Source organism: Antechinus flavipes, chromosome 1 (genome assembly GCF_016432865.1).
Source record: "Antechinus flavipes isolate AdamAnt ecotype Samford, QLD, Australia chromosome 1, AdamAnt_v2, whole genome shotgun sequence".
Lineage (NCBI taxonomy): Eukaryota > Metazoa > Chordata > Mammalia > Dasyuromorphia > Dasyuridae > Antechinus > Antechinus flavipes.
The window spans coordinates 379,145,142-379,170,125 of record NC_067398.1 but is presented as its reverse complement, the minus strand read 5'-3'; the positions used below and the strand labels follow the sequence as shown (position 1 = coordinate 379,170,125).

The window sequence follows — 24,984 nt, the reverse complement described above, 5'->3', positions numbered from 1 at the left end:
TATTTTTCTTATTACAGATTGTGAAGGTGATCTCTCATGAAACTGATTTGAAGTTATCTTGGAGATATTTCTATATTTATATATTTTAAAGAATTTTTGCATTTTATTTAAAGTGCCATGAGAAAATTTGCATATTGTAAGGTGGTCCTCGCCACCTCCTTGATTTGGGTACTTCTGGATATGTTTCTGCTGCTTTACTTCAGTGACTGCAACAAATGTGATGAGAAAAAGGAGAGAGGACTACCTGCTGGTGATGGTGAGTTAATATTTAGAATTTTGAAAAAATGCATCTGCAGCATGCTGAGATTAAATTTGTATATTTTAATACTTGAGAAAAATATATATATTTAATATTTAAAAATATCTATATCAAATAAAATATTAAAATTCTTGGAATTATGAAGTTCTGATGAATTCTTCCAACAGTTAAAGACAAGGAAGAACAAAATATTCAGTGTGCTTAGTTATCATCTTATTTTGTATGTTTGGCATTTTACTCAAATATTATTCAAAATACAGCACAAGAAAGTATAGTATGAAATGGTAGATAAATAGAGGTGACGCTCACTTCTTGGCTACTATTTTCATTTATTTGTTTGTTTATTTATTACTTTTTATTGACAGAACATATGCATGGGTAATTTTTTTACAACATTATCTCTTGCACTCACTTCTGTTCTGACTTTTCCCTTACCTCCCTCCACCCCCTCCCCTAGATGGCAGGCATTCTTATACATGTTAAATATGTTATAGTATATCCTAGATACAATATATGTGTGCAAAACCGAACAGTTCTCTTTTTGCACAGGAAGAATTGGATTCAAAAGGTAAAAGTAACCTGGGAAGAAAAACAAAAATGCAAGTAGTCCACATTCATTTCCCAGTGTTCCTTCTCTGGGTATAGCTGATTCTGTCCATCATTGATCAATTGGAACCGAATTAGATCTTCTCTTTGCCAAAAATATCCACTTCCATCAGAATACATCCCCATACAGTATTATTGTTGAAATGTATAATGATCTCCTGGTTCTGCTCATTTCACTCAGCAACAGTTCATATAAGTCTTTCCAAGCCTCTCTGTATTCTTCCTGCTGGTCATTTCTTATAGAACAATAATATTCCATAATATTCATATATCACAATTTACTCAACCATTCTCCAGTTGATGGGCATCCATTCATTTTCCACTTTCTAGCCACTACAAAAAGGGCTTTGGCTACTATTTTAAATTTTAAAAAATATTTAGCGATTAGTCAGTGATTAAATTTCTTAGTATATAAAATCTGCTAATTTTCAGCTATCCAGAAGAGACACCTCCCATTCTCCTGTCTCATTCCAAAGGGAAAAGAAGCTTATTGATGAGAGTTCTGCAGGCTTTGCTAACTAGAACACCTTAGATCTTTCCATCAGTCCTGGGATTTGGTGCTGGATTTTTAGAATATTACAGCCTTTGAAAAATAGAGATAGAATCAGCAAGAAATCTGATAGAGGAAATAAATGTGAAGTGCAAATATAAAATGAGCCTGGGTAAGTGAACAGTAGTTATCTACAAATCACCATATTGCACTGCAGACCTAGCAACTATAGTTTTAAATTTCATACATTAGAACATCGTGATTTCATTAGCATATCCAGTGTTAGAATAAAAATAATTTAACATTTATGTAACCAATAGTTCAACCCTTCAAACTTTAGATCTTTTAGTGTACAGAACTTTTTAAAGGAACTACTGTAGTGTGGCCAGTTTTTCTGGAGAAATTTCAGTATATCTTCTATCCCAAATGAATTTATAGTGAACTTTTGGTTGTCTAGACTAGTGTGCTCATAGCTAATATAAACATGAGATAATTCTCTACATATTTTTTATTTGTGGGAAGCTTTTTTTGGGGGGAGGGGTATTTATTCTAGAGACAAGAATAGCAGATATAGGGGACAACCTTGAAAACAGGAAAACTTGAGTTCAAGCCCTGCCTTTGATGCATACTAGCTATGTGGCCGTGCGCAAATTATTTAACCTCTCTGGGCCTCTAATAACTCGCTAAGACAGCTATAGCAGAATCTGCAGAAGTGAAGAGAATTTCCTTAGCTGGGGTTTCCCCATACTGATGAAATCACAAGTTCTACCTAGTTTCTGGCTTGATTTCAACATTTTCTATTTCTGTTACTCTCTTAATTTAGAATTAAAAGTCCTTTGTATGTATATGACTGGTATTTAATAGTTTCAACTAGGTAATAAAATCCATATACCTTTTGTTCTCTCTCCCATAGGGACTGAACTTATTTAAAGTTCCTTCTGCTTAAAATTATTTTGTTAACCTTTATATTCCTTTTTCAGTTTGTCATTGTGATAAACAGAAAGATGAAGAAAAATGTCAGTTTTTATATTTGTTCGTGTCAATCCTGTATTGTTCTTCCTGTTTTTCATTTATAGTGGAGCATTTTGTCTTCATCCTTTTATAGATCTCTAACCTTTAAGGCGAGAGCTCCTCTTATTTGGATTTTTAAAAAAAATATTTCCTTAACTATCTGCTAACTGCCAACTTGGTTCAATAGAGATTTGATCTGTTTAGATATTTGGTAAATAAATCTTGGTGTTACAGAAAATCTGAAGTTTACTAAACAACTTTTTAAAACAAAGTTATAACTTTAATTTTACATTTGGTTTTTTGTGGAATTCACAACACTTCAAGATTCATTATATTTACTGACTTTTTTTATAGCACTTTGTAATAATTTACAAAATGATTTATCCCAGTTAAGAACTGCCTTGGGAAAACCTTGTAAAATAGACCAGCTAATCTCTCAATGAAATGAACAACTGTAATTTTTTGGGACTATCTACTTACAGTTGAAATTTATATTTTTTGTGAATTTTACCTGTTGTTGCTATATTTGCAGTCTGGGGCAAAGCTCAACAATTCTAATAATCCCTTTAGTGTGGTGACCTTTCAAGTACATGAATATAGCTCTCATGTGTTCAGGCTCAGCATTCCTAATTCTTTATTATACTTTCTTCTTATATTATTTCTCCCTTCACAATTTCATGCAGGCAATACTTGTAGTTGAGTACTTTGGGCTCTTGTTTAATTAAAAATTTAGTGTTAAGTGCACATTATATGTAAGACATTCTAGGTTCTAAGGATACAAAAAATCATTAAAAAGTAACTTTGTCATTGTGGAGCTTACAGATCTGATAACACAAAGTGGGATGTATTAGGGGGAAAGAATTGTAGAAAGATTTGAGGGAGGAGAGAACATTACAGTTCAAATTAAGAAGTAGCACAGGAGCTAAACCTTAAAGAAAGAGAATTCTGAAAGACAGACATGAGAAGGTACAATCTAGATGAGGGATAGGGAGAGTTAGAAATGCCTGGAAACTGAATGTGCAGTGATGGGTGATATTGTCCTTAATTTGAAGAACAATTAGCAGACTTTGGATAGAACATGATGTGTGTAAATAGAAGTACTGTGAAATAAGGCTGCTAATAGTAGGCTCTTAACCAGATTGTAGAAGGTTTTAATGCCAACTTAAAGAATTTCTGCTTTGACCTATAGGAAGTAGACTTTTAGGGCTTAGTGAGGTTGTTGGTTTGGGGTACTTAAAAGGTCTTAGAAAGGTAAGAAAGGTACTACCTTAGAAAGGTAGTACTTAAAAGGTACTTAAAAAGTACAATCATAGCAAAGTTTGGAGACAGATATTTTTGGATCTAAGATGTTTAAGGTACTACTGGATCACCTATGTAAAGATGCCTGACAGGCAGTTAGAGACACCAGAAGGAAGCTCAGGGAAGAAGTGGAAGATTTTTATGGTTTTGGAAATCATTTTCATTTAAGTGAACATTGAACTCGTGGAAATAGATCATTGCGAGATAAAAAGTTGACAGGACTTTTAACAAATATTTGACACACGAGGAAATGATAATGAAAGGAGTTTGACAAGAATCTTTCAGATGAGAAACCAGAGAGGAGTTGTGAAAGCCCAAAAAGAGAAAGATGGAAGACTAGACTTTTTTTTTTTCTGATCTTCATGACCTCTTAAACCTCTCAGAAAAGAAATTATGCACCAAACAAAAAAAATTCAGCTGTCTTCTTTGGCCTTGTACATAAGAAATTTAAAAGAAAGTAAAATTCCTATGAACTAATGCCTAATTCAGGCTCAATCAGAACTCCCTCTCCCACTGCCACCATTTTACCAATGGTAGTAGGACTACTTCAAAAATAATTTAAACCAATGTCGCTGAAGAGATATTGTATTATGTTTACAGCAGAAGAGGGGAAAAGTTATAACTTAGAAGAATCATATTAAAAAACAAATGAAGGAAGATATAAGTCTAACTCATAAATTTGAATTTTGAATAATTTGTTATTTACAGGAAATGCGTTTAAAACATTTAAAAAAACAATAAAACTGAAGGAATGGAAATGGAAATGTATTTATTTATTAATTTATTCATTCATATTGACTATGCATCAAGGGAACCCAAAAGAGCTAAAGTTGTAATCATGCTATATTATAAAGCAAGGACAAATATTGAATAAAACAAAAGCAATAAACAAGGAAATGACATTGTGCTGAAAGGAATAATGCAACTTTAAAGCTCCAAATGCCTTTGCATCCAAGTTCATTAAGGAAGCAATAACTGAACCATTATAATACATAGACAATAGTGACAAGAGACTTCACCCATAAAAAAAGGGAAAATATGGAACTGAATTTTCAATGGTAAACCTCACCCAGGAAACAAGAGAAAGAACAATAGATTGGGGATGCAAATATGCCGAAAGGGAGGGACTATCTAAAAGAAGAGAGGCAAAAAAGATAACATTAAAAGAATGTGTTCACTAGGAAAGCAAAACATACAGATTTTGAAGACAGGATATATAGAACCAACCAGAGGTTTGTAAATGTCCCAGAAAAGCAAGACAAAATGAAAATAATTGAAGGCAGTAATGCAAAAAAAAAAGGGGGGGGGGGGCAGGGCAAGAAAACTGTTAGAACTTCTGAACAAAGAAAATGAAATTGTAATTGAAAGAATTTATAGATTATCTTCAGAAAAAAACTATCCAGTAACTGCAAACTACAATACAAATGCATCTAGTGAATCCAAAAAGGTAGGAGTAACAGTCATGTTATCTGACTAGGCAAAACAAACATTGGAAAAATAAAAGGATTAAAGAGGAAACTAGATTTTGCTGAAAGGAATCACAGACAACAAATCAATATCTGTAATAAATTTATTTAAGTATTTAAATTTGTGAAGGAAATACTTTCTGAGTTACATGAAGACATAGACAGTAATATAGTAGTGACTTTAATATCTCTTGTTTTGGGGTAAGACTAATAGAAAGATAAAAGGGGAAAGACAGAACTGAAGAAATTGCTGAAGCTACTAAAGCTAAAAGACTTATGGCATCTTCTAAATGAGACAGCAAAAGAATATACATGTTTTGTAGTACCAATGGAACTTTTCCAAAAACAGACCATGTACTAGGATACAGAGATATTGTGAACAACGATAAAAGACAGAAATAGTTATTACATCCTTTATAAATCATAATGTAGTAAAAATAGTAATTGTTTCAGGGAATACAAACAAAAAACACAGGCCAAATGGAGACAGTGAAATCCTAAATGATGACTTGGTAAAAAAACAAATCATAGAAACAATAACAAGGGAGGATTCTAGGAACATGGTGGAGTAAGTCAGTAAATTTCAAGCTCTCTAGACTTCCCCAGAAACAAAAGAAATCTGAGCCCTAGTGCAAACATTAGATGGGTGAAAAACAGACTTGGGACAAAACAGGGATCCTCCCAGGACAGCCCAACAAGATCCAAAGAAAAACACTTCCAAGTTAGCTACATTGAAACAGCAAGTAGGGACTTCTAGGACTAGCTGGCTTTGGTTGGAACCTCAGTAGGCACCACAGAAACTTTTACCTCCTGGACAGCATAAAGAGTCAGAGGTCTATGTCCAGAAAGACTGAGTGAACCTCATGATCAGGAAGTCCAGGAGCTGTGCTGCAGAGGCATGGCCCTGGGTGAGAAGGAAGCAACACATCCCTGAGTGCAAGAGGCAGTGGGGCAGGAATACTGCTGAATGCAGGCAGTTGGAGAAGGGTGACGCTTTTGGTTTGGGGTTCCAGGTCAGAGGAGAGAGTTGAAATGAAGCTAGAAGTACCATCCCCCAACCCAGGATTAAAGATGCTTACACTAATATTTTTCATTTTAAAACTGTTTTTTCAAAAAAAAAATGAACCAGCAAAGAAGAAATAATCCAGCCATAGAAATTTACTATGGAAATAGGGAAGAGTAGGGTTCATCGTTAGAGGAGAATAGTGAAGTTTAAAAAAAAAAAAAAAAAAAAAAAACTTTTAACCCAAGGAGTAACATTAAATGGCTCCTTACCAAGAGAAAATTTATAGAAGAACTCAAAAAAGACTTTAGAAGTCAAATGAGATAAAAGGAAAAACTTAAAAAAAAAAAAAAAAGCCATCCAAGAAAAACAATATTATGGGTTAAAAAAAAAAATCTAGAAGGAAATACAGAGATTTAAAGAACATAATTATTTGAAAATTAGAATTGGGCAAGGGGAAACCAGTAAAGCTATAAGAGACCAAGAAATAGAAAATAAAATAAAAAGAATTTAAAAATTGAATAGAATGTGAAACATAAGAAAAGCCACAGATCTGGAGAACAGTTCAAGAAGAGAAAATGTAGGAATAAAAAGGACTACCTGAAAGCTGTGACCAAAAAAAGAACCTTGACACAATAATGCAAGAAATAATCCTAGAAAATTTTCTATATGTGATGGAACATCAGGGAAAATAGAAATAGAAAAATATTTACTGATTATCATCTCAAAGAGATCCTTGATGGAAAACACATAGGAATATCATATATACCAGCAATCAAAAAAACTAGGCCTATAGCCAAAAATATCCAGCAAAATTATCTGTAATACTGAATTTAAAAAAAGGTTATTTAATGAACAAGCAGATTTTCAATACTTTGTCTCAACCAAATCCAAATTTAATAGAAAATTTAACATGTAAGGGCCAGTGTCAAAGATTAATTTCAAAGAGCTTAACATGGAAGAATTGTTTTATGTTTTTTTACATGAAAGTGTATACTGTATGTTTAAGATTGACATCACTAATTGGGTAGCTCAAAAGAAAGATTGGGACAGAATTTGAGTATAATCTGACTCAAAAAGTAAGACAGTCTAGGAAAAGGTAAAAATAGTAACACAAATGAGACACAGAGCAAGAATAGATAGAGGCATTAGAGGAAGAACAAGGGCTCATAGCTCTGAAAATCTCACATTGGGAATGGGTTAAAATAGGCAATACTACATATATACTATGAAGGGGAATAGGACAAAGTGGGGTATAGAAGGATATGTAGATTTATGGCAGTGGGACAAGGTATGTAGATTATAGGGAAAGGAATAAAAGGGGGTCAAAGTATAGCATAAAATAAGGTGAGGATACAGAAGGGTATAGGGTAAGGTGTGTAGATTAATGGGATTGGGATAAAGAAGGAAGGAAAGAATGGGTAGAGATGTTAAGGGAGGGGATGGATAGGGGGTAATCACAAGGCAAGTGAATAGAAGAGTTATGAGTGATAGGCAATAAGAGATTTACAGAAACACTACAATAAGCATCAGCTGTAAAATTTGCTAGGAAAAAAAAAAACAATTAAGGCTAATAATCTTTGATCTTGGACAAAGTCAAACCTCAAAATTCAGTCAAGAAATCTACATGATATCAACCATATTATTATTGTTTTAGATGTATGTTTACATGTGGGTAAATGCATTTGCATATATGAATGTCTGAGCATCTTTGCTAAGTACAAGGGAGGCAAAAAAGAGACAATAAACATTCCCTGCCCACAAGGAGCTCATAGTCTAATGAAAGCGAAAATAAGCATCCATTATGTATTCAAAAGGTGTATATATAGGGTAAGTAGGAAATAATAAAAAGAGAATAGAATTAGAGAGTATTATTAAGAGTTGGGAAAGGCATCCTAAAGATTTTAGTTGAGATTTAAAAAGAAGCCAGATAAGTCAGTAGACAGAGATGAAGGAGAACATTCTAGGCATAAAGGATAGCCCCAGAAATGCTTGGAGTTGAAGAATAGAGAGTATTTCTGGAATGGGAAGAAGTCTAGTCTTACAGGAATCAGCTATGGAGTATCCATGGGCAATTATGTAAAATATTGCCATATTCATTAATTTGCACAAGACGACAAAAAAAGATAAGAAAGAAAGTGAAAAATAGCATGTAAAGTAAATGTATAAAGTTTAAGAAGACTTGGAAAGGTAGGGGAAAATGGAGCTAGCTTATGAAGTGCTTTTGAAAACTAGAGTAATTTGTATTTGGTCCTGTGGGTGAGAGTTACTGAAGTTTATTGAGCATATAAGGGAGAGTGACAGGATTGGAGCTGTGCTTTAGGAAAATTACTTTGGAAGCTGAATGGAGAATTGATTGGAGTGGGGAAAAAACTTGAGGCCCAGACCCATCAGTTGGCTCAAGATGATAAGCGGTAGTGTGTAGGTCTATCAATATCAGGAATATTTGAGGGATAATTTCATCTACTAAGTTGAAATTGACAGGCCTTAGTAACAGATTGGATTTGGGAGAGTGAGAGATAATGAGGAGTCTAGGAAGACAGTGTTGCTCTTTTTGATAAAACAGAAGTTACAGGACTGGGAGGTTAGGGGAAGACTCGAGGAAATATAATTGGAACCATTTTGGACAGTTGAGTTTTAGATTACTCTTGGACGTACAGTTTGATATACCTCAAAAACAGTTGATATGAGATAGGTAGATTTAAAAATTATCAGAATTGAGATGTAATGAAATCCATGGGAGCTAATGAAATCACTAAGTAGTATAGATGGAGAATAGAAGAGGACCCAGTACTCTATGGGACCCTAAGGCTGGAGGAGATTATTTCCACAAGAATAAAAGTAGACTGAAAAGGAATAGTCAGTTAGGAGGTGAAACAGAAGAGAAGGGAATCCTGAAAACCTGGAAAGAAGAGGTCAAGTAGAATGAAAATCAAAAAAAGGCCATTGGATTAGACAATTAATAGATGACTGACAACTTTAGTGAAAACAGTTTTATTGGAATAATGAGGTCAGAAGCAATTAAAGATTGCAGATTTTCAGGACTTTCAATCAAACCCAAATTTAATAGAAAATTTAACATAGAAGAGCCAGTGTTAAAGATTAATTTCAAGGAACTTAATGTGGACAAATTATTTTTAAACTAAGAACATAAAAAAATCATTGATTTTACATAGACCTGCCTTGGGATGAAACTATAACCACCAACTATGGTCCATATTTGGATTAATCTAGTAAATGGATGATTATTAACTAAAATCATTTCTTTATTATGTAGGCATCTATACTACAGCTAAATCGTCCTAGAGTTCCTTATAAAATACAAATCTTCCCCATTTGGGGGAAAAGACGAAGTCCAGTTATCCCTGATTCCTTGAAATCCATGATTCCACCATGCCTCTGATGTCTCCAATTCTTATCACATCAGCACCTTTCTTCTACTGATGAGTTCTTCCACGAAAGAAGAGGTCAAGTAGAATGAATATTGTGAAAAGGACATTGGATTAGAGAATTAATAGATGACTGACAACTTTGAGAGTTGTGTGGTAGGAGTGAACGAGTAAGGGAGGAGACCAAGAAGATTTGTAGTTGCGATAAATAGGATTAGAGATATAAGCATTAGGGCGCATGTTCAACCTCGATTGTTGTGTATTGATATTATTTGCTTGGTGATGAGTCGACAAGTCAGGTTTGTAGAATTTGGATTTGGTTGGGTAATCAATGCTTGGGCATTGTAAAGATTAGACAAGGAAAATAGTTTTATTGGAATAATGAGTATCCTAATTATGTAAGGGCTATCTCCTATTGTAACATAAGGATACTGTTGTGTAGTAGTAAGCTTGCATAGAATTTTATATATGTTATCTTATTTGACCCTCACAACAATCCTTGGAGCCTTTTCCTAAATACTTGCCTTCTATCTCCAGTTGCATTTCAAATATATTCTGAGAGGCAGCAAAGGGCACAAAGCCATCTGGGCCAAAAATTGTTTCCCCTTGCACTAAGGGATTTCCACCAAAAGTATAAACTAGACCTTCCTCTTACTGTGTACCTTTCATTTCTTAATACTAAGAAATAGCTATGAAGGACCAGGCAGAGCAACTTCCATCTAAGCCAGCATTCAGCATCCTGCTGCCAGCCTAATCTTCTGTTTCTTAATGTGTCTCTCTATTTTGACTGAGGCTTTTGATCTAGTGATGTGCTTGTCCCTTGAGGGAAGAAAAGGAATGTCATTGGGAAGAGAGACTTCTATTTTTTGCTATTTCCTTTCCTACCTAATCTCTACCACTTCTTCAACCAAGGTTCCCATTTATCTCTCTCTTTTCTAAGTGACAAATAGGTAAATAGAATTCACTCTAACTTCATTTCTCCAAATTGGCAAGCAATATCTTCCTAAATTCAAAGAAGATATCTTTGAACATGTTTTACTTTTAATAAAAGTGAGTTCAGAATAATACAGTTAAGTCTTATTGTTTCATGGGAATTGGAAGGAACTCTTTTTTCTTTTTTTTTAATAGAAAGTCTGTTAATTTTTGAGTTTTTCTTTTAATCTCTTAATTCCTAATACTGTTTTCTTACTAGAAAGAAAATCACAAAATTTCAGAAATTGAATTTTACACACACATTTGTATATACATGCATGTATTTATGTATACACACTTATATGTGTATGTATTCATATATGGGCTATTAAAATTGCCTTGTATTTTTGTCTTTAGAAAATTGCAAAACATTTTTAAATAGTCAAACCTTTTCATGAAACAAAGACCCATTTTTAAAAACAAGTATTCTTCTTCTGATGTTATATGCCTGTGAATTATGGAATACTACAGTCTAAAAAATTTAAGTTGAAAATTAACCAAAAGGCAGTAGAGAGATGCATGATAATATAAACAGCCTACAGCACATTATAAAGTTATAGAAGAAAACAATGGGAAGGTTACTTAGAACTACATAATAATACAAAATTGCTAATTCACATTACATACACATAATCCTATCTTCTGTTGAGAAACACTTTGTTAAAGACATTCAACAAAGAGCAAGTATAATAACATGTCTCTAAGTTAAATACTTATAGATTACATATAACAGATTTATTACATCATAACATATTTAAGCTTATCTTATGTTTCCTTGTAGGTTATGTGTGCATGTGAGTTAACATTTTTGCATATAATATTTATTTTAAATTTTATTCTTATTTAATACTGTAGTTTTTCAGATTTTGTTTATTTTTACTTTGTAGGAACAATTGCTTCATTTTATATTTTCTTTTATTTTAACATTGAATTTTACTGAAATCTAGATAATTTTATTTCATTCTTTAATCATCCTAATTGGTCCTGAGCATCACTTCCATTGTGAGTTTCCTAATCTGTGGTTCTGAATGTCATTACTTCCCTGCTTAGAAATCTTCAGTAGCTCTCATAGTTTAACTCGAGATTTAAGTTTCTCCACAGTCAAGTTCTAGCATAGCTCTCCAAGTTTACATTCTAATACTCTGTTTCAAGTATATTATACTACTTATCAGCCCTCTTTCTTACAGTTCCCTATTTAGAGCTCTCATGATTCCAGTGGATTTTCCCTTTCCTTCAACTCAAACTAAGAAATCTGTTATAATTTCCTCATAGTAGCAAATTATGTCTTGACATCATCTTTGTACATTGTCTTTTGTCCATAGTGGATAATTAATACTTGCTAAAGAATTTTTTTCTTTTAATTGTTTGATATAAGCTATAATAGCTTAGTGAAAGAATTCCCTTAGTATTTAGCTACTACCCATTTGGTGAACTGGAAGCCCTCCCTGGTCTTGTCTTTATTTTAGAGTACCAGTTCTGAGTTCACTTCAAATTTTGCCCTAAATATGAGACCTTGTGCATATTATATTACATCTTTCACTTTACCTCTTGGTCTCTCAGTTTTATCATCTTTAAAGTAGAAATAATAATAATAATAATAATAGCATCTATCTTCTGGGGTTGTTATGGGGAGAAAATGAGAATATTTGTTTTAAGCTCTTTGCAAATCTTAAAGTACTTTACACATGCTAGTGATGATGATGATGAAGAATGTCATTTGGAATTTGTCCATTTGCATGTATCTTTTTGTTCTGAGACAGGTCTATAGTAAGAAAACAAGCTAGATTGCTTTTGACAGATTGTGAAGCTTTTACTTATCCCAAGCTTCCCATGAAAGTAAAGGCCCAGCTTTTTCAGTGCTAACATTTTATTAGCACTGTGTGGCATTGAGATGTTTGTAACATCACGGCCTCTGAAGAACTAAAAATGAAGTATCACACAGAGGGTCATGGATAGATAGTACTTATGTTGGTGTGAACAGCTGCAGCATATAACTAGGGAGGAGAGGCTCTGAAACAACACAAATAATAGATGTAATCAAGGAATTATGCAACAAGAAGAAATGTTGGATGGACTGGTTCCTTGGTAAGAGTGAGGGATGACAACCCTTTCATTGTCAAGAGAAACTGAGGAAAACTTGTCCCAGCTCTTTAGGGCTCTCCTAAGTTGAACTTTTGAGAGAACATGGACAAGAATTACATGGAAGTGTTGTCAGGCATAGATTAATTGCTTTTGGCATTGTTGGAAGTAATCCCTGAATTTATAAGGTTACATATCAATTTAAGTAAATACTAGACTCTCAAATACATAGTAGTCATATGTTTGGTTTTTTTGGTCAGTGGTGATTATGCCATAAGGATGCAAGCTCTTAATGAGTAGGGACTATTGTGAAAAGGAATGCTGGTTTGTTTTTTTTTTTTTAATTGGAGCTTTTTATTTACAAGATAAAATTACATGGGTAATTTTTCAACATTGACAATTGCAAAATCATTTATTCCAATTTTTCCCCTCCTTCCAGATGTCAGGTAGACCAATAGTTAAAAATATGTTAAAGTATATGTTAAATACAATATATGTATACATATCCATACAGTTATTTTGCTGCACAAGAAGAATCGGACTTTGAAATAGTATACAATTAACCTGTGGAGTAAATCAAAAATGCAAGTGGACAAAAACAGAGGGATTGGAAATGCTGTGTAGTGGTTCACACTCATTTCCCAGAGTTCTTTCACTGGGTATAGCTGGTTCTATTCATTATTGAACAAATGGAACTGATTTGGTTCATCTTATTGTTGAAGAGAGCCACGTCCATCAGAATTGATCATCATATAGTATTGTTGTTGAAGTATATAATGATCTCCTAGTCCTGCTCATTTCATTCAGCATCAATACATGTAAGTCTCTCCAGGCCTTTCTGAAATCATCCTGCTGGTCATTTTTTACAGAACAATAATATTCCATAACATTCATATACCACAATTTATTCAGCCATTCTCCAATTGATGGGCATCCATTCAGTTTCCATTTTCTGGCCACTACAAAGAGGGCTGCCACAAACATTTTTGCACATACAGGTCCCTTTCCCTTCTTTAAGATCTCTTTGGGATATAAGCCCAATAGTAACACTGCTGTATCAAAGGGTATGCACAGTTTGATAATTTTTTGAGCATAGGAGGGGAATGCTGGTTCTTATTGTTCATTTTATAGTGCTTAGAGGAATAATTGGCATGTAGTAGGCACTTAATAAAAAGCATGGTTGATTATTTCTATTGCAGATGTGGTTCTAAAGTCATACAGATGTGAAAGACTATAGAAATTAAGGTCCTTGAGAGTAGGAATTGTTTTTATTATTTGTATTTGTATCCCTAAGGCTAATTAACACTAGATAGGTGGGCTCTTGATAAATGTTTGTTGAATAATAAATAGATCTTTTTAAATTTCTTCTACCTATTGAAATAGTATTTTCTTCTTTTAAGTTCATCTTAGCTGCCAGTTCCTCTAAAAAGACATTGCTTTTCCTCTTATTTGAAAAGTGTTATTCATTTCTCTCAAATATTGTTAAATTTTTTCGTATCATGCTTTCTAATAGTTGTAAGTTTTGTGAAGGCAAGAACAGTATCATTTTACCTTTGTGACCTCAGTACCCAACAGTGTCTTGCAGGGTGTAGATGCTGCCGAAATAAATTAAATGACTTGTTTTAAAGTCATAGTGAATTAGTGGCAGTTCTAAAATTAGGGTCTAGCTCTTCTGCCTTCCAATTGAATTGGAGACTTGTTTTAAAATCAGTAAATTAGTGGCAGATTTGGCGTTTCAAAAAGAAATTATTACCTTTCCAATTTGTATGTTAAATTTCATAATTTATTCAGTATTTCTGATTACCCTTTTTGTATTATAATACCCTTCTCCCTTTCTTACTTTCTTTTTATTATATCTCCTTCTTAACTTCTATCCCATCCTTTCTTTTCTCTTTTCTCTCGTCATTTTTTATTTCCCCTTAAATGAATATAACATGGAAGTGGAATATTTTTCTGCTTGCTTTTTCCATTTTTGAGTAGTTTTATATTCTTTGTTCTTAATTATAGAGAAAGATGAAAAACTGAATGCTTTGTATTTCTTTTAAAAGTCACCTTAGTTAAGAGACTTTTAATTTGTATGTGGCCCTTAGCTAATTGAATCTTTCTATAGGCTCAGTAGCTCTTTAATAGAAAGATTTTAAAAATTATCAAGTATCTCCTACTACTCTTGATTGTATGTGGGAATCTAATTATTTAAATATGTAAGGATTTTTTGGTTATGTTGAATAATTATAACTAGATAGTGTGAATTCTAATTTTGAAAGACATAAAACTAGATTAATTTACATGAAATTAATAATTTGTTAAATTGCCCTCTTAATCTTAGTTCTAGAACCAGTACAAAAACCACATGAAGGTCCTGGAGAAATGGGAAAACCTGTCGCCATTCCTAAAGAAGATCAAGAAAAGATGAAAGAGATGTTTAAAATCAATCAGTTCAATTTAATGGCGAGTGAAATGATTGCACTCAACAGAACTTTACCGGATGTTAGATTAGAAGGGTAAGTACTTGTGTTTTACTGATAGGTTTTTTAAATCAAATGAAGAGTAATGAATATGTTGTAAAGTTCCAGCAAGTTAACTTTAACCACTGAAAATGTTTGGTGAATTAAATCATTAAATTATTTATCTTCCAAATAAATTGGTAGTAAGATGCCATCAATTCTGAGTTTCAGAACTATGTCTTTCAGACACTATAATATCCCTTCCAAAGTGAAAAGAATCTGTTTGTCTTAAAAATAGATTATGAAAGAATTTTAATATTTCTATATCATTGTTAAGAAATATTCATATAGTTGTAGCCTCTGGAGGGCCTGAATACAAATTTTAAACACCAATGCAAAGAAAAGTACAATGTGGTGTAAAAGTGTTACTGAATAAGAATTGGGTCACTTTTCTAGCAACAGCCCAGATAAGGACCCTTCAAAAGTACTATCTCTGGCTAGAGTCAGAGAGACATTGCAATGACACAATTATGGCTGCCCTTTTTTGTTATTATTAAATAGATTGCCTTATGCAGTTCAACCCAGAGAGTCATCTTATTACATATGAGGGGGTTAGGCTGACTGGGTTTAATTTGGAGTCATTATGTAGTTGAATAGGTGTCACATACAATACTGATGGTTAGAGTAAGTCATTATTATAGCTCAAACTAAAAGAGACCCTTTGTTCACCCTGTCTTTCCATATAAAGTCTTCCACAGATTCCTTGTCTCCTACAATGGTCCAGTCTTGATAAGGAAGGATTAGTCTGGATAAAACAAATTAATGTGCCTACACTTCTTTCTGCTACCTTTTCCTCTACTCCTAGAGGTAAATCCAGTGGTCTTTTTTTTTTAAAACAATTTCTTTTCCTATAATTTGAAAACACAAAACTTGTTATGACAGCAAATAATCTGCTTGATTAATAAATCAAAGTCTTTATTTTAGAAATAACCAATTTTAAGCCTCTTAAAGTGAGAGATTTAGAGACATGGTTTGGTTTTGTTATATAATATTGTATTGGTGGGTTTTTTCCTTCTTTTTTAAAACATTATTGTGATTTCCTAGAGTGATATCCCTCAATCCTCCCTCCCCCATACATACCCTTTCCTTATTATAAATAAATGGAGTTAAACAAAGTAAGTCAACACCTTCGCTAATGTACCTCATTCTGTACCTGTTATCCCTCATTTTTGTCTATAGATAAGAAAAATGCATTTATCAGAATTCAGGAAGTCTTTTACTGTTTTTTTTTTTTTCTATTTTGCTTATTGTGGTGATTCTATGATTTTTTTCCTGGTTTTTCTTCATATTTGTCATTTATTATAGCATAATAATATTCTATTGCATTTCTATACTCCAGTTTATTCAGAGGTATTTCCCAGTCAACGGACATCTACTTTACTTACAGCTTGCTTTTACAAAAGTGCTGATAGAAATATTTTTGTTTATATGGAACTTTCCCTTCTGTTTTTTATTTCCTTGGGGTATATGCCTGGTTGTGTAGTATTCCTAATCAAGAAGTACTTGTAAGTTAGTAATTTTGAGTGTAATTCAAAGTTATTTTCCAGGAAAGTTGAATTATTTTACAACTCCACCAATAGTGCTTTCTTATAGTCTGTTCCAACATTTGTCATTTTTGGCTTTTGTCAATTCTTGCCAAACTAAGAAGTATGAGATAAAATTTTAAGAGTTGTTTGAATTTGCATTTCTTTTGTTTGGAAGAACTTATTTTCACATGGATGCTAATATCTTGCATCACTTGCTGAAAAATGCTTGTTCATATACTTTGAATTAGTCAACCAACAAGTATTTTTAAGTCTTCTATGTAACAGGCACTTAGAGCATTTACCCATTGAGGATGACTTTTGTTGTTATTTATTTATATTTATTTTCTATGTATCTATCTTGTACCTTTCTCAGAGATATTTACTACAAAGAATTTATGCCCAGTTAACTACTTCTCTTCTAATTCTAGCTGCATTACTTTTGTTGAAACAAAACTTTTCAATTTTATGTAATTGAAGTATCCATTTCTTTTTTTGTTGTTGTCGATAAAATTGATAAAGATAGGTACCCTTATCTTTTTTTTTCTGAAGAATTCTTATTCATAGAGATATTTATTTTTATCCTTTTTTTTTTTTTTACTTGCCTTTCTTCTTTCAGACCTTTCAGATATCCATACTCACAGTGGTTTAGATAGTTCTGATAAGCTTGGAATAGTGGTGAGGCACAGAAAAACCTCAAATCTCTTTCCTTACTCCCCCCCACCTCCACCCAGATCATAGACAAAGATGTTATATGGGGACATGAGAATACTCTACATAGGAAACATGAATTTATGAAGATATCGCATGCACTGAAGCTAGGTAGAAGGTTGGGAATGCAGTGTAGTAAATATATATTAAGAGTATAGATAAATCCATAGAAACAATAAATCACTCTATCTGCATTCCAAACTCAAGTTAGATATAATTCTTCATTGATTTGTTACTATTACAGTTTTGCAATTCCCTGGTTTGTAAGATTCATTATAATGCAGTATCTATGAAGAGAAGTAACCCTAGCTGGAATAAAATCAGAGGAGATTATTATAATGGTGAGAATATTCCAATCAAACATAGCAAAGTTCAAGAATACTAGATTTGGTGTCTGAACCTCTGAGTTCACATCATAGCTATATTTTTTGTTCTTATACGATCTTGGGTAGGGTATTTATTTCTTGTCCTCAGTTTTAAATGAGATTGATAAAATAATCTCTATGGTAGCCTCATCTTGTTTTACCTCCTGTGAATCTATAAGGTATTTAACTGGTTGTCATAGAAAAGGAATTAGTTCTTCCCTCTGGGGTTCAGCATAAGGAAAATATTCCTAACTTTTAAATCTGTATCAGAATTGAATAGAGCTCTCTATTGTTTCAGTCTTTTAATTAGAGACCAGAATACTATGTGGTAGGAGTCTAGAATGTTTAATTAGCTTAATGTAAAAACAAAGCAGTACACTTTTCTTAATAGATGTGCTTTTGGATACTAGGTACCAAAAGGTCATAAATAAGAAATAAAATATATGAGCCTTAAGGGTAGGTAAAATGTGAAACCTCATTAGATATTAATAAAGTAACTTACAAACAAGATACTTACTCTATTATACTATATTAGCATTGACTGAATGATGACTCAGGGAAGAGGTAAGACACAAGGAGACCTTGTCTATAAGTAGCCTTAGAAAGGGTAAAAGAAAAAGGTAAAAATGGATATAAGTTGGATTTACACAGAAAGTTTTCTTGTAGATACTAGCTAAAGGCAGTTTTATTTGTTAGGCCCTTTAACAGGAATTTTATTATATAGATCAAAGGACCTAAATAAGGACTTGGGAGCCCACTGCATTATTTATAAGGATTTGTGATCTCTTTATGTGCATAATCCTTCCAGTTTTTCTAACATCTCATCCATTCTTTCTCATATTGTGGGCTCGTATCTATGACTTCCCATAAGCCTTCCACAGGGGTCTACCCAATGTGCTTGAGACCTTCCTATGTATCTTAACATTATGATTTCCAGTATGTTAACTGTTAACCTGTTAATTACTATTTTTGCAAATGTTTCCTTGATATTTTTCGTGGCTTCTTGTTCATAGTTTATTGTTGTTTATGTTTTATATCACATTTATACTTTTCATATTTCTCTATTATCCTTTGAGTGATCTTTAAATAGTAGTCATAATGAAGCAATAAGACCATAAAGATAATTGTTCTGTAATTCTGTTATAAGAAGCCTCGTGCCTATACATAATAAACTTCATTAAGAAAAGAGAATGGAGATACTAGACTAACAGGCACCAAATAAAATTATAAAACAAACAAACAAACAAAAAAAAACCCTGACAATATCTTAACACTAAATGACTAGTTATTTCCAAATCACTCCTTTGTATACAATGGCTTGTTCAAGCAGCAGTTGAAATCAGCATCAATTAAAATAGCCCTATTTGATTATTCTAAGTAAAATACAAATGTCAAAAAATGAGAAGTAGAAAGACACTCTGCCATAGAACATGCTATGGAAATTGAATTAAGGTATGGCAATCTACACAGTGAGGTAAAATGAGGATAAAGCCTAGAACCACCTTAGCCAACAAACACTTGATGATGATGTTCTTGCTATATTCAGTGAAATGGCTGCCATGGCCAATATTGATTTAGCTGTAAAATGATTTTCAAAATTTTATGGAAAAAAAAGGTTCCAGGTAATGATATAAGCTATAACTTCATTAGAAATAACACACCTTATTTTACAACAAGAAGCAATAAAAGAAAAATGAGTTTGCAGAAAGCTTGGCATTAGATGAAACCCAGTGTAAAAAGCCAGATCATCTTGTGTGGGTCATTTAATTAAAAAAAGACTGTCGAGATCTCTAAAAGCAAAGCAAAGTTTATTATAGTTCTCCCGAGAATTGGGCATCCCACCCAATTGGGCAGACAATTGAAGGGAGGAAGCGGGCAGGATTGATGCTTTTAATCCCTAACGCAAATTCCCCTTCCATCACTGACCCTCATCCTTATTGGCTGAGGATCTTACATTCTAAACGTGGGAACTACCCAGGAAATTGAACTTGACCAATAAGTACATAGTTGCCCATATTTGGTTGAAATAGGGAGGATAACAAGAAGGGGACTTAAGTATGCCCTTAGGGGGATAGCATTTAGGAGACTTTAAGTATATCCTTAGGAAGATGGCAGGAAGGAGACTTTAAGTATGCCCTTAGGAGAATAGCAGGGAGGAGACCCTTTAAGTATGCCCTTGACTTAATGCTTAAAGTCCTTCAGGCCTACTTAAACCTTGAAATAGATGAAGCCTTACTTGTTTTTCACAGCTGTCTTGAAAGATCTCACGTTAACTCATTCAGTCCCCCCTCTTATTTATACACTGAATTCACATTCCCTATCGAATTCCTCATCCCCTTCTGGTTCCTGTCGGTCTCCTTGGGCCACTGGCTCCCACCCTTGTCCTTTTAACACCATCAATCTAACAGATCCTTCGGCTTTCTCTTCCAACCTAATCATTCTCGATAATGAGGTTTGGACTATTCTGGTTATCAATCAGATCAAACAAGTTATGCAGATAGGGAGTAATATAACACTACTGAGAGCTACAAGGCCAATCCAAAGGAACTGCTTCCACCAGCTTCCCCCAAACCAGGACCAAGAAGTATTGAACGGTGAGGTCCAGGTCTATACAGGAACATGAGCAAGTTTCCTAATGTTTTTAATGACTTTTTACTAGATTTCCATTGTCATCTTTATACAACAAATATACAAATTTAGTTTCACACAAACTTCCCCTTCCTCAGCTAACAATCCAGCACAAGGCTGTTGTAAAACAGCCTCTCTTGTTTGAGTAGCTTGGAAAGCCAAAATATCTAGTGCCTCAACTATCTGCTATTAATTTCTACAACTGCTTGAAGCTTAATTATCCTGTTCAACATATATATTGGGATTCTATATACCCAACTTCCATCTTGAGCCCAGGTGGCTGGCTCATACTCTTTAACTATTCTTTCTGGAGGCCAGGAATCACCCCAACCATTTGCATCTCCAGTCTGAGTAATGGAGTTATCTAAACCCCATTTCTCTCTTCCCAAATCGTCGTACAACTGAATCCCTAAATATTGGTTTGCCTATTCAGAAAGAGAAAAAAATTTTGGCCTTATAGTAGTCCAATATAGCAAATCTCTGTCCAATTAAGAGGTAGGTGAGTATAAGCAGTTAAACCACAGATCCAATAATGACCCATTAGAATAGGTTGTTCCCTCGAAAATATATCTGAACTATTCCTTGTAAAAGGGTAATATTGCTAGTCTCTCATCCCTAGGGGACCTTCCCTCACAAAGGTGACATACTGACATTTCCATAAACCCTGCTCCTTCCTCCTACAATTGGCAACTGGCCATTGACCTATTAGGTTACAGGTATTCCAAAATGTGGGAAACAGCACAGAGTCAGCTTCTCATCCTTCCAGGAACAGATCAACACTCAATCTCCACCTGAATTCTATGAACAGGGAAACCTAGAGGAGGAGTCTGAGCTATTAACCCTTTTGTTGAAGTTCTTGTAAATGTCTTAGCAATGATTTAACATCTCTTAAGAAATAAATCCTTTGTCTCTAAGATAGGGTCCCAGTTTCCCATAGGACAAGCCTGGAGAGGATGACCGTACAATAATTCATAAGGTGAAAGCCCAACTTCTCTACATGGCTTGTGACCAGAACAAAAGGAAGACATTTAGTGCAAGGTAGTTGGGTCTTTAAAGATAATTTAGTCAGTTGCCATTTTGTTTCCTGATTCATCCTTTCTACTTTCCCAGAAGAGGGAGGATGCCAAGGGGTGTGGAGATCCCAAGTGATTTCTAAGGCCCCAATCACATTCTGCAACACCTGGGCAGAAAAATGTGTTCCCTGATACGAGTCTACCCTCTCCACTATTCCATATCTGGGAATAATCTGTTCTAATAAGACCTTACTGTCGAGGCAGTTGCTCGGCTGAGGGGAATGCCTCACCCATAAGATCAGATGGTCCACTATGACCAGCAAGTATTTGAGGCGACCCACTGGTGGCAGCTCAGTGAAGTCCACCTGGATGCTTTGGAATGGTCTGATTCCCAGAGGTCGTCCCCCTTTTGGGATCTGGTGTTGAGCAGCCTTGTCAGTCCTTCCACAAACGAGGCAGCCATCCACCAGTTGTCAGGCCATAGTATATAGGCCAGGGGTACCATACCTTGTCAGCACAGCATCACACAGATTTTGGACATCCCAGAGACTGCCCTGGTGCAGTTGCTGAAGGTCTTGCCTCATACTTGCTTTGGTCAGTACCTCTCTGCCATCAGGTAAGAGCCATCGTTGTTCTGAGTTCCCAACTGCTCAGAGAGTCGAGGCCTTCTCTTTTTCCTTGGGGGTAAAGCTGGGAGAGGGTAGACTAGGGGGAAGTACAGGTATCAGAGCCACCATATGAGAAATCTCCTGGTCTTTAGCTCCTTGGCCTCCTCATCTGCTAATCTATTTCCCCTTACCTCAAAAGAGCTTCCCATCTGATGTCCCTTTATATGTATTACTGCTACATTCCTAGGGGCCAGAATGTTTTCCAGTACCTCTCTTAACTAGTGTATAATGGACCAGTTCTTTACTATTTACAAATCCTCTTTCCTCCCAAATCCTTCCAGATACATGCACCACACCCCAAGCATATTTCGAATCAGTATATACATTTCCATCTTAGTCCCTCAATAACTTCAAGGTTTGATTTAAGGCATACAATTCACAGGTTTGGGCCGACCAATGGGCAGGTAGACTGCCCCTGGTAACAGTAGAAGTCCTATCTCCATCCACAATAGCAAACCCATTTTTCCTTTTCCCATCTACCACTCTAGAGGATCCATCTATAAACCAATTTACTCCCCCAGGCATTGGAGAGTCTTGTGAATCCTCTTAATTTCATTTGAAAATCAATTAACTCTAAACAACAATATTCCTCTGCAGTGGTGGTTCTGTTCCAGGGAATAGGAGGCAGGATTAAGATTGTCAACATTCTGAAATCTGTGAGCTATTTCCCAGCCCTGATTTAATATCGTTCTTACTTGGTGTGGGACACTTACTATAACACTGCCTCCAAAGGTGAGCTTCCTACTCTCTTCTGCCAAGAGAGTGGTAGCAGCTACTGCCGGTACACAGATCAGCCATCCTTTGGCTACCGGATCTTATACTTTAGAAAGGAAAGCCACTGGTCAGGAGCCTTTGCTCCAACAATGCAACATGGGCAGCTGATCCTATAGGCCTCCTTCCCTTCACCTAGAGTGAATTCCCCTTCATTTCATTTTCTCCACGTATGTAATGCTGAATTGTGTGGGTGTCAAATGTTCTCTTCCCATATAGCCCCCCCATGATCATGCAAAACATGAAAAACGCATCTGATGACAATATAGATCTTTGATAAGTAAGTCAGGGGCCTAGGATTGGGGTTCCAGAGATAGCCCTGCCTTCCATCAACACACAGTGTAAAAGGCTCTAGGCCTAAACCTTAGCCTAATCAGGGCGGTGAGATTCCCAGCTTTCTCAAAAGGCAAGGTGGGAGTGGCCCCAAGTACTTGGGCAAGTAAATCTTTAGAGAAAGAAACTAGCCCCAGGAAGTAAAAAGGTTAAAAGATTAATAGCAGCAACCAAACTCTGGCCGCAAATTAAAATATCTATTTAAGGCAGTTTTATTTCAGGTAACTGTCCTTAAGTTTTAACCATTCCAACCTTATGACCTATGCAGTCACACCTGAATTCAAAACTCCCAGCAAATATTAGCTGCAGTCCCAAAGGATTATCTTCTACAGTAATTATCATTAATCAAGAGCTTCAGATGAATCTAATTCTCAAGCATCACAGCAAAGGGTTTACAGATTATACAGCTATCTTTCTTATCTAAGTAGATCTAAATTTAACATTACACAGATCATTTGCCTTTAAAATACTCAAATACAAAGGAAAAAAAATTCTAAATCGCATGTTGTGCATCCCGTTTCTACATTAAAAAAAACTTTTAAATCTTTCAGATTTAACATTAATACTCTCTTCATTCTAAAAAAAGAATTTTCAGAAATAACCCTATCAAATTATCAGATCAGATTAAAATCCTGCTCTAGATTTTTTTATCATTTTCATTAAACAAGGAAATTACCATGCACGTAAATAAGCATTAAATAATTTGCTTTAGACAGATGGGATCTTAGTAGAAATAAATTGCTTTCAGATAACTTACAGCTCCAACAAACTTCTTAGAGCAGATTTGAAAAATAAAAATAAAACATTCAGTTATTAACACCATATAAATGTTGGCTGTTCCTTTAAACAGTAGAAGCAATTGATATCCAAACCAGCAAGGTGTTGCAGCCACCATACTTAATGGGGAAGGAGGATTAGATCACCTGACAAGGTCCCTCTTCATGTGGCCACCCTTCCCCCACTCCACCATGCTTCCCAACCCTAACTTATCACAGTTAACTTTTTTAGGGTGCTATTTCCCCAGGATCCAATCTGCCAGCTCAAGACAGGCCCCAACCTTATGGGGTATATCTCCTTTTCCCATGGCAAATGGCAAATGGCAGATTCACTACGGAATTGTGCCTTTTTCTTCCCCATTTCTGGAGAGCTATTTTCCTCTCTCTTTTTCTCTCACATCATTTCTTCCTGTCCCATCTCTCTTCTTCCAAAGCTTATTTGCTTAAACCTTCTCTGACATATGTTAAACACTCCCAAACCAATACTAGATGCTCCATTTAAACTACTAATTGCTTTTGCAAATCAATCTTTCAACACATCTTTTAAGTCAAAGAAGAAAAAAAAAATTTTTTTTAAACTTTAAATTTCAAGGTTCTCAAATAACTGAACCAAATTTCATAAAACTTATAATTGCCCAACAGAGATGATAAATTTTAAGGCATAACTCAGTTACAAATTACCCAATACCTCTAGAAAACACACCATCTAAGTAGGGCGATAGAACTCCAACCTCCCCTAAGGTAAACTACCAGCATTTTGTTTTAATAACCTATATTTTAACTTAAAATCCCAAACACGGCTTTAAATTCCCAATAATATAAAACCACTTTCACCATCTTATTTAAAATAATGAATTTCACCAAATAGCAATGTCTTTCCCTTGGTCCCATGTGGCCCTACTGCAGTCAGGACCCATGGGAGGGAAAGGAAAGAAGCCACCATCTTCACTCTCTCAATCCCACATACTTCCCCGATGTATAGGGTGATTGTGCTCCCAATTGGGATCTGCTAAAGGCATTTCTGGTCAGCTGAAACTACTCCTGCAGCTGGAGGGTTTCTCCTGTCCCACTCCTTCATAGCTGCACCTCTAATTAGTCCCCTCTCCTCTAGTGAGAAG

At 34.7% G+C, this 24,984-nt stretch overlaps 1 protein-coding gene across 1 annotated transcript in view; it reads left to right on the top strand.

Moving 5' to 3' along the window:
- The window catches only part of GALNT1 (polypeptide N-acetylgalactosaminyltransferase 1), a 165,126-nt gene that overhangs the window by 57,495 nt on the left and 82,647 nt on the right, over positions 1-24,984 (top strand). The window contains exons 2-3 of the mRNA XM_051969768.1: positions 18-256; positions 14,901-15,075. Coding sequence (XP_051825728.1) covers positions 118-256; positions 14,901-15,075 — 314 coding nt within the window. The 5' untranslated portion in view covers positions 18-117. The remainder of the gene's footprint in view (positions 1-17; positions 257-14,900; positions 15,076-24,984) is intronic.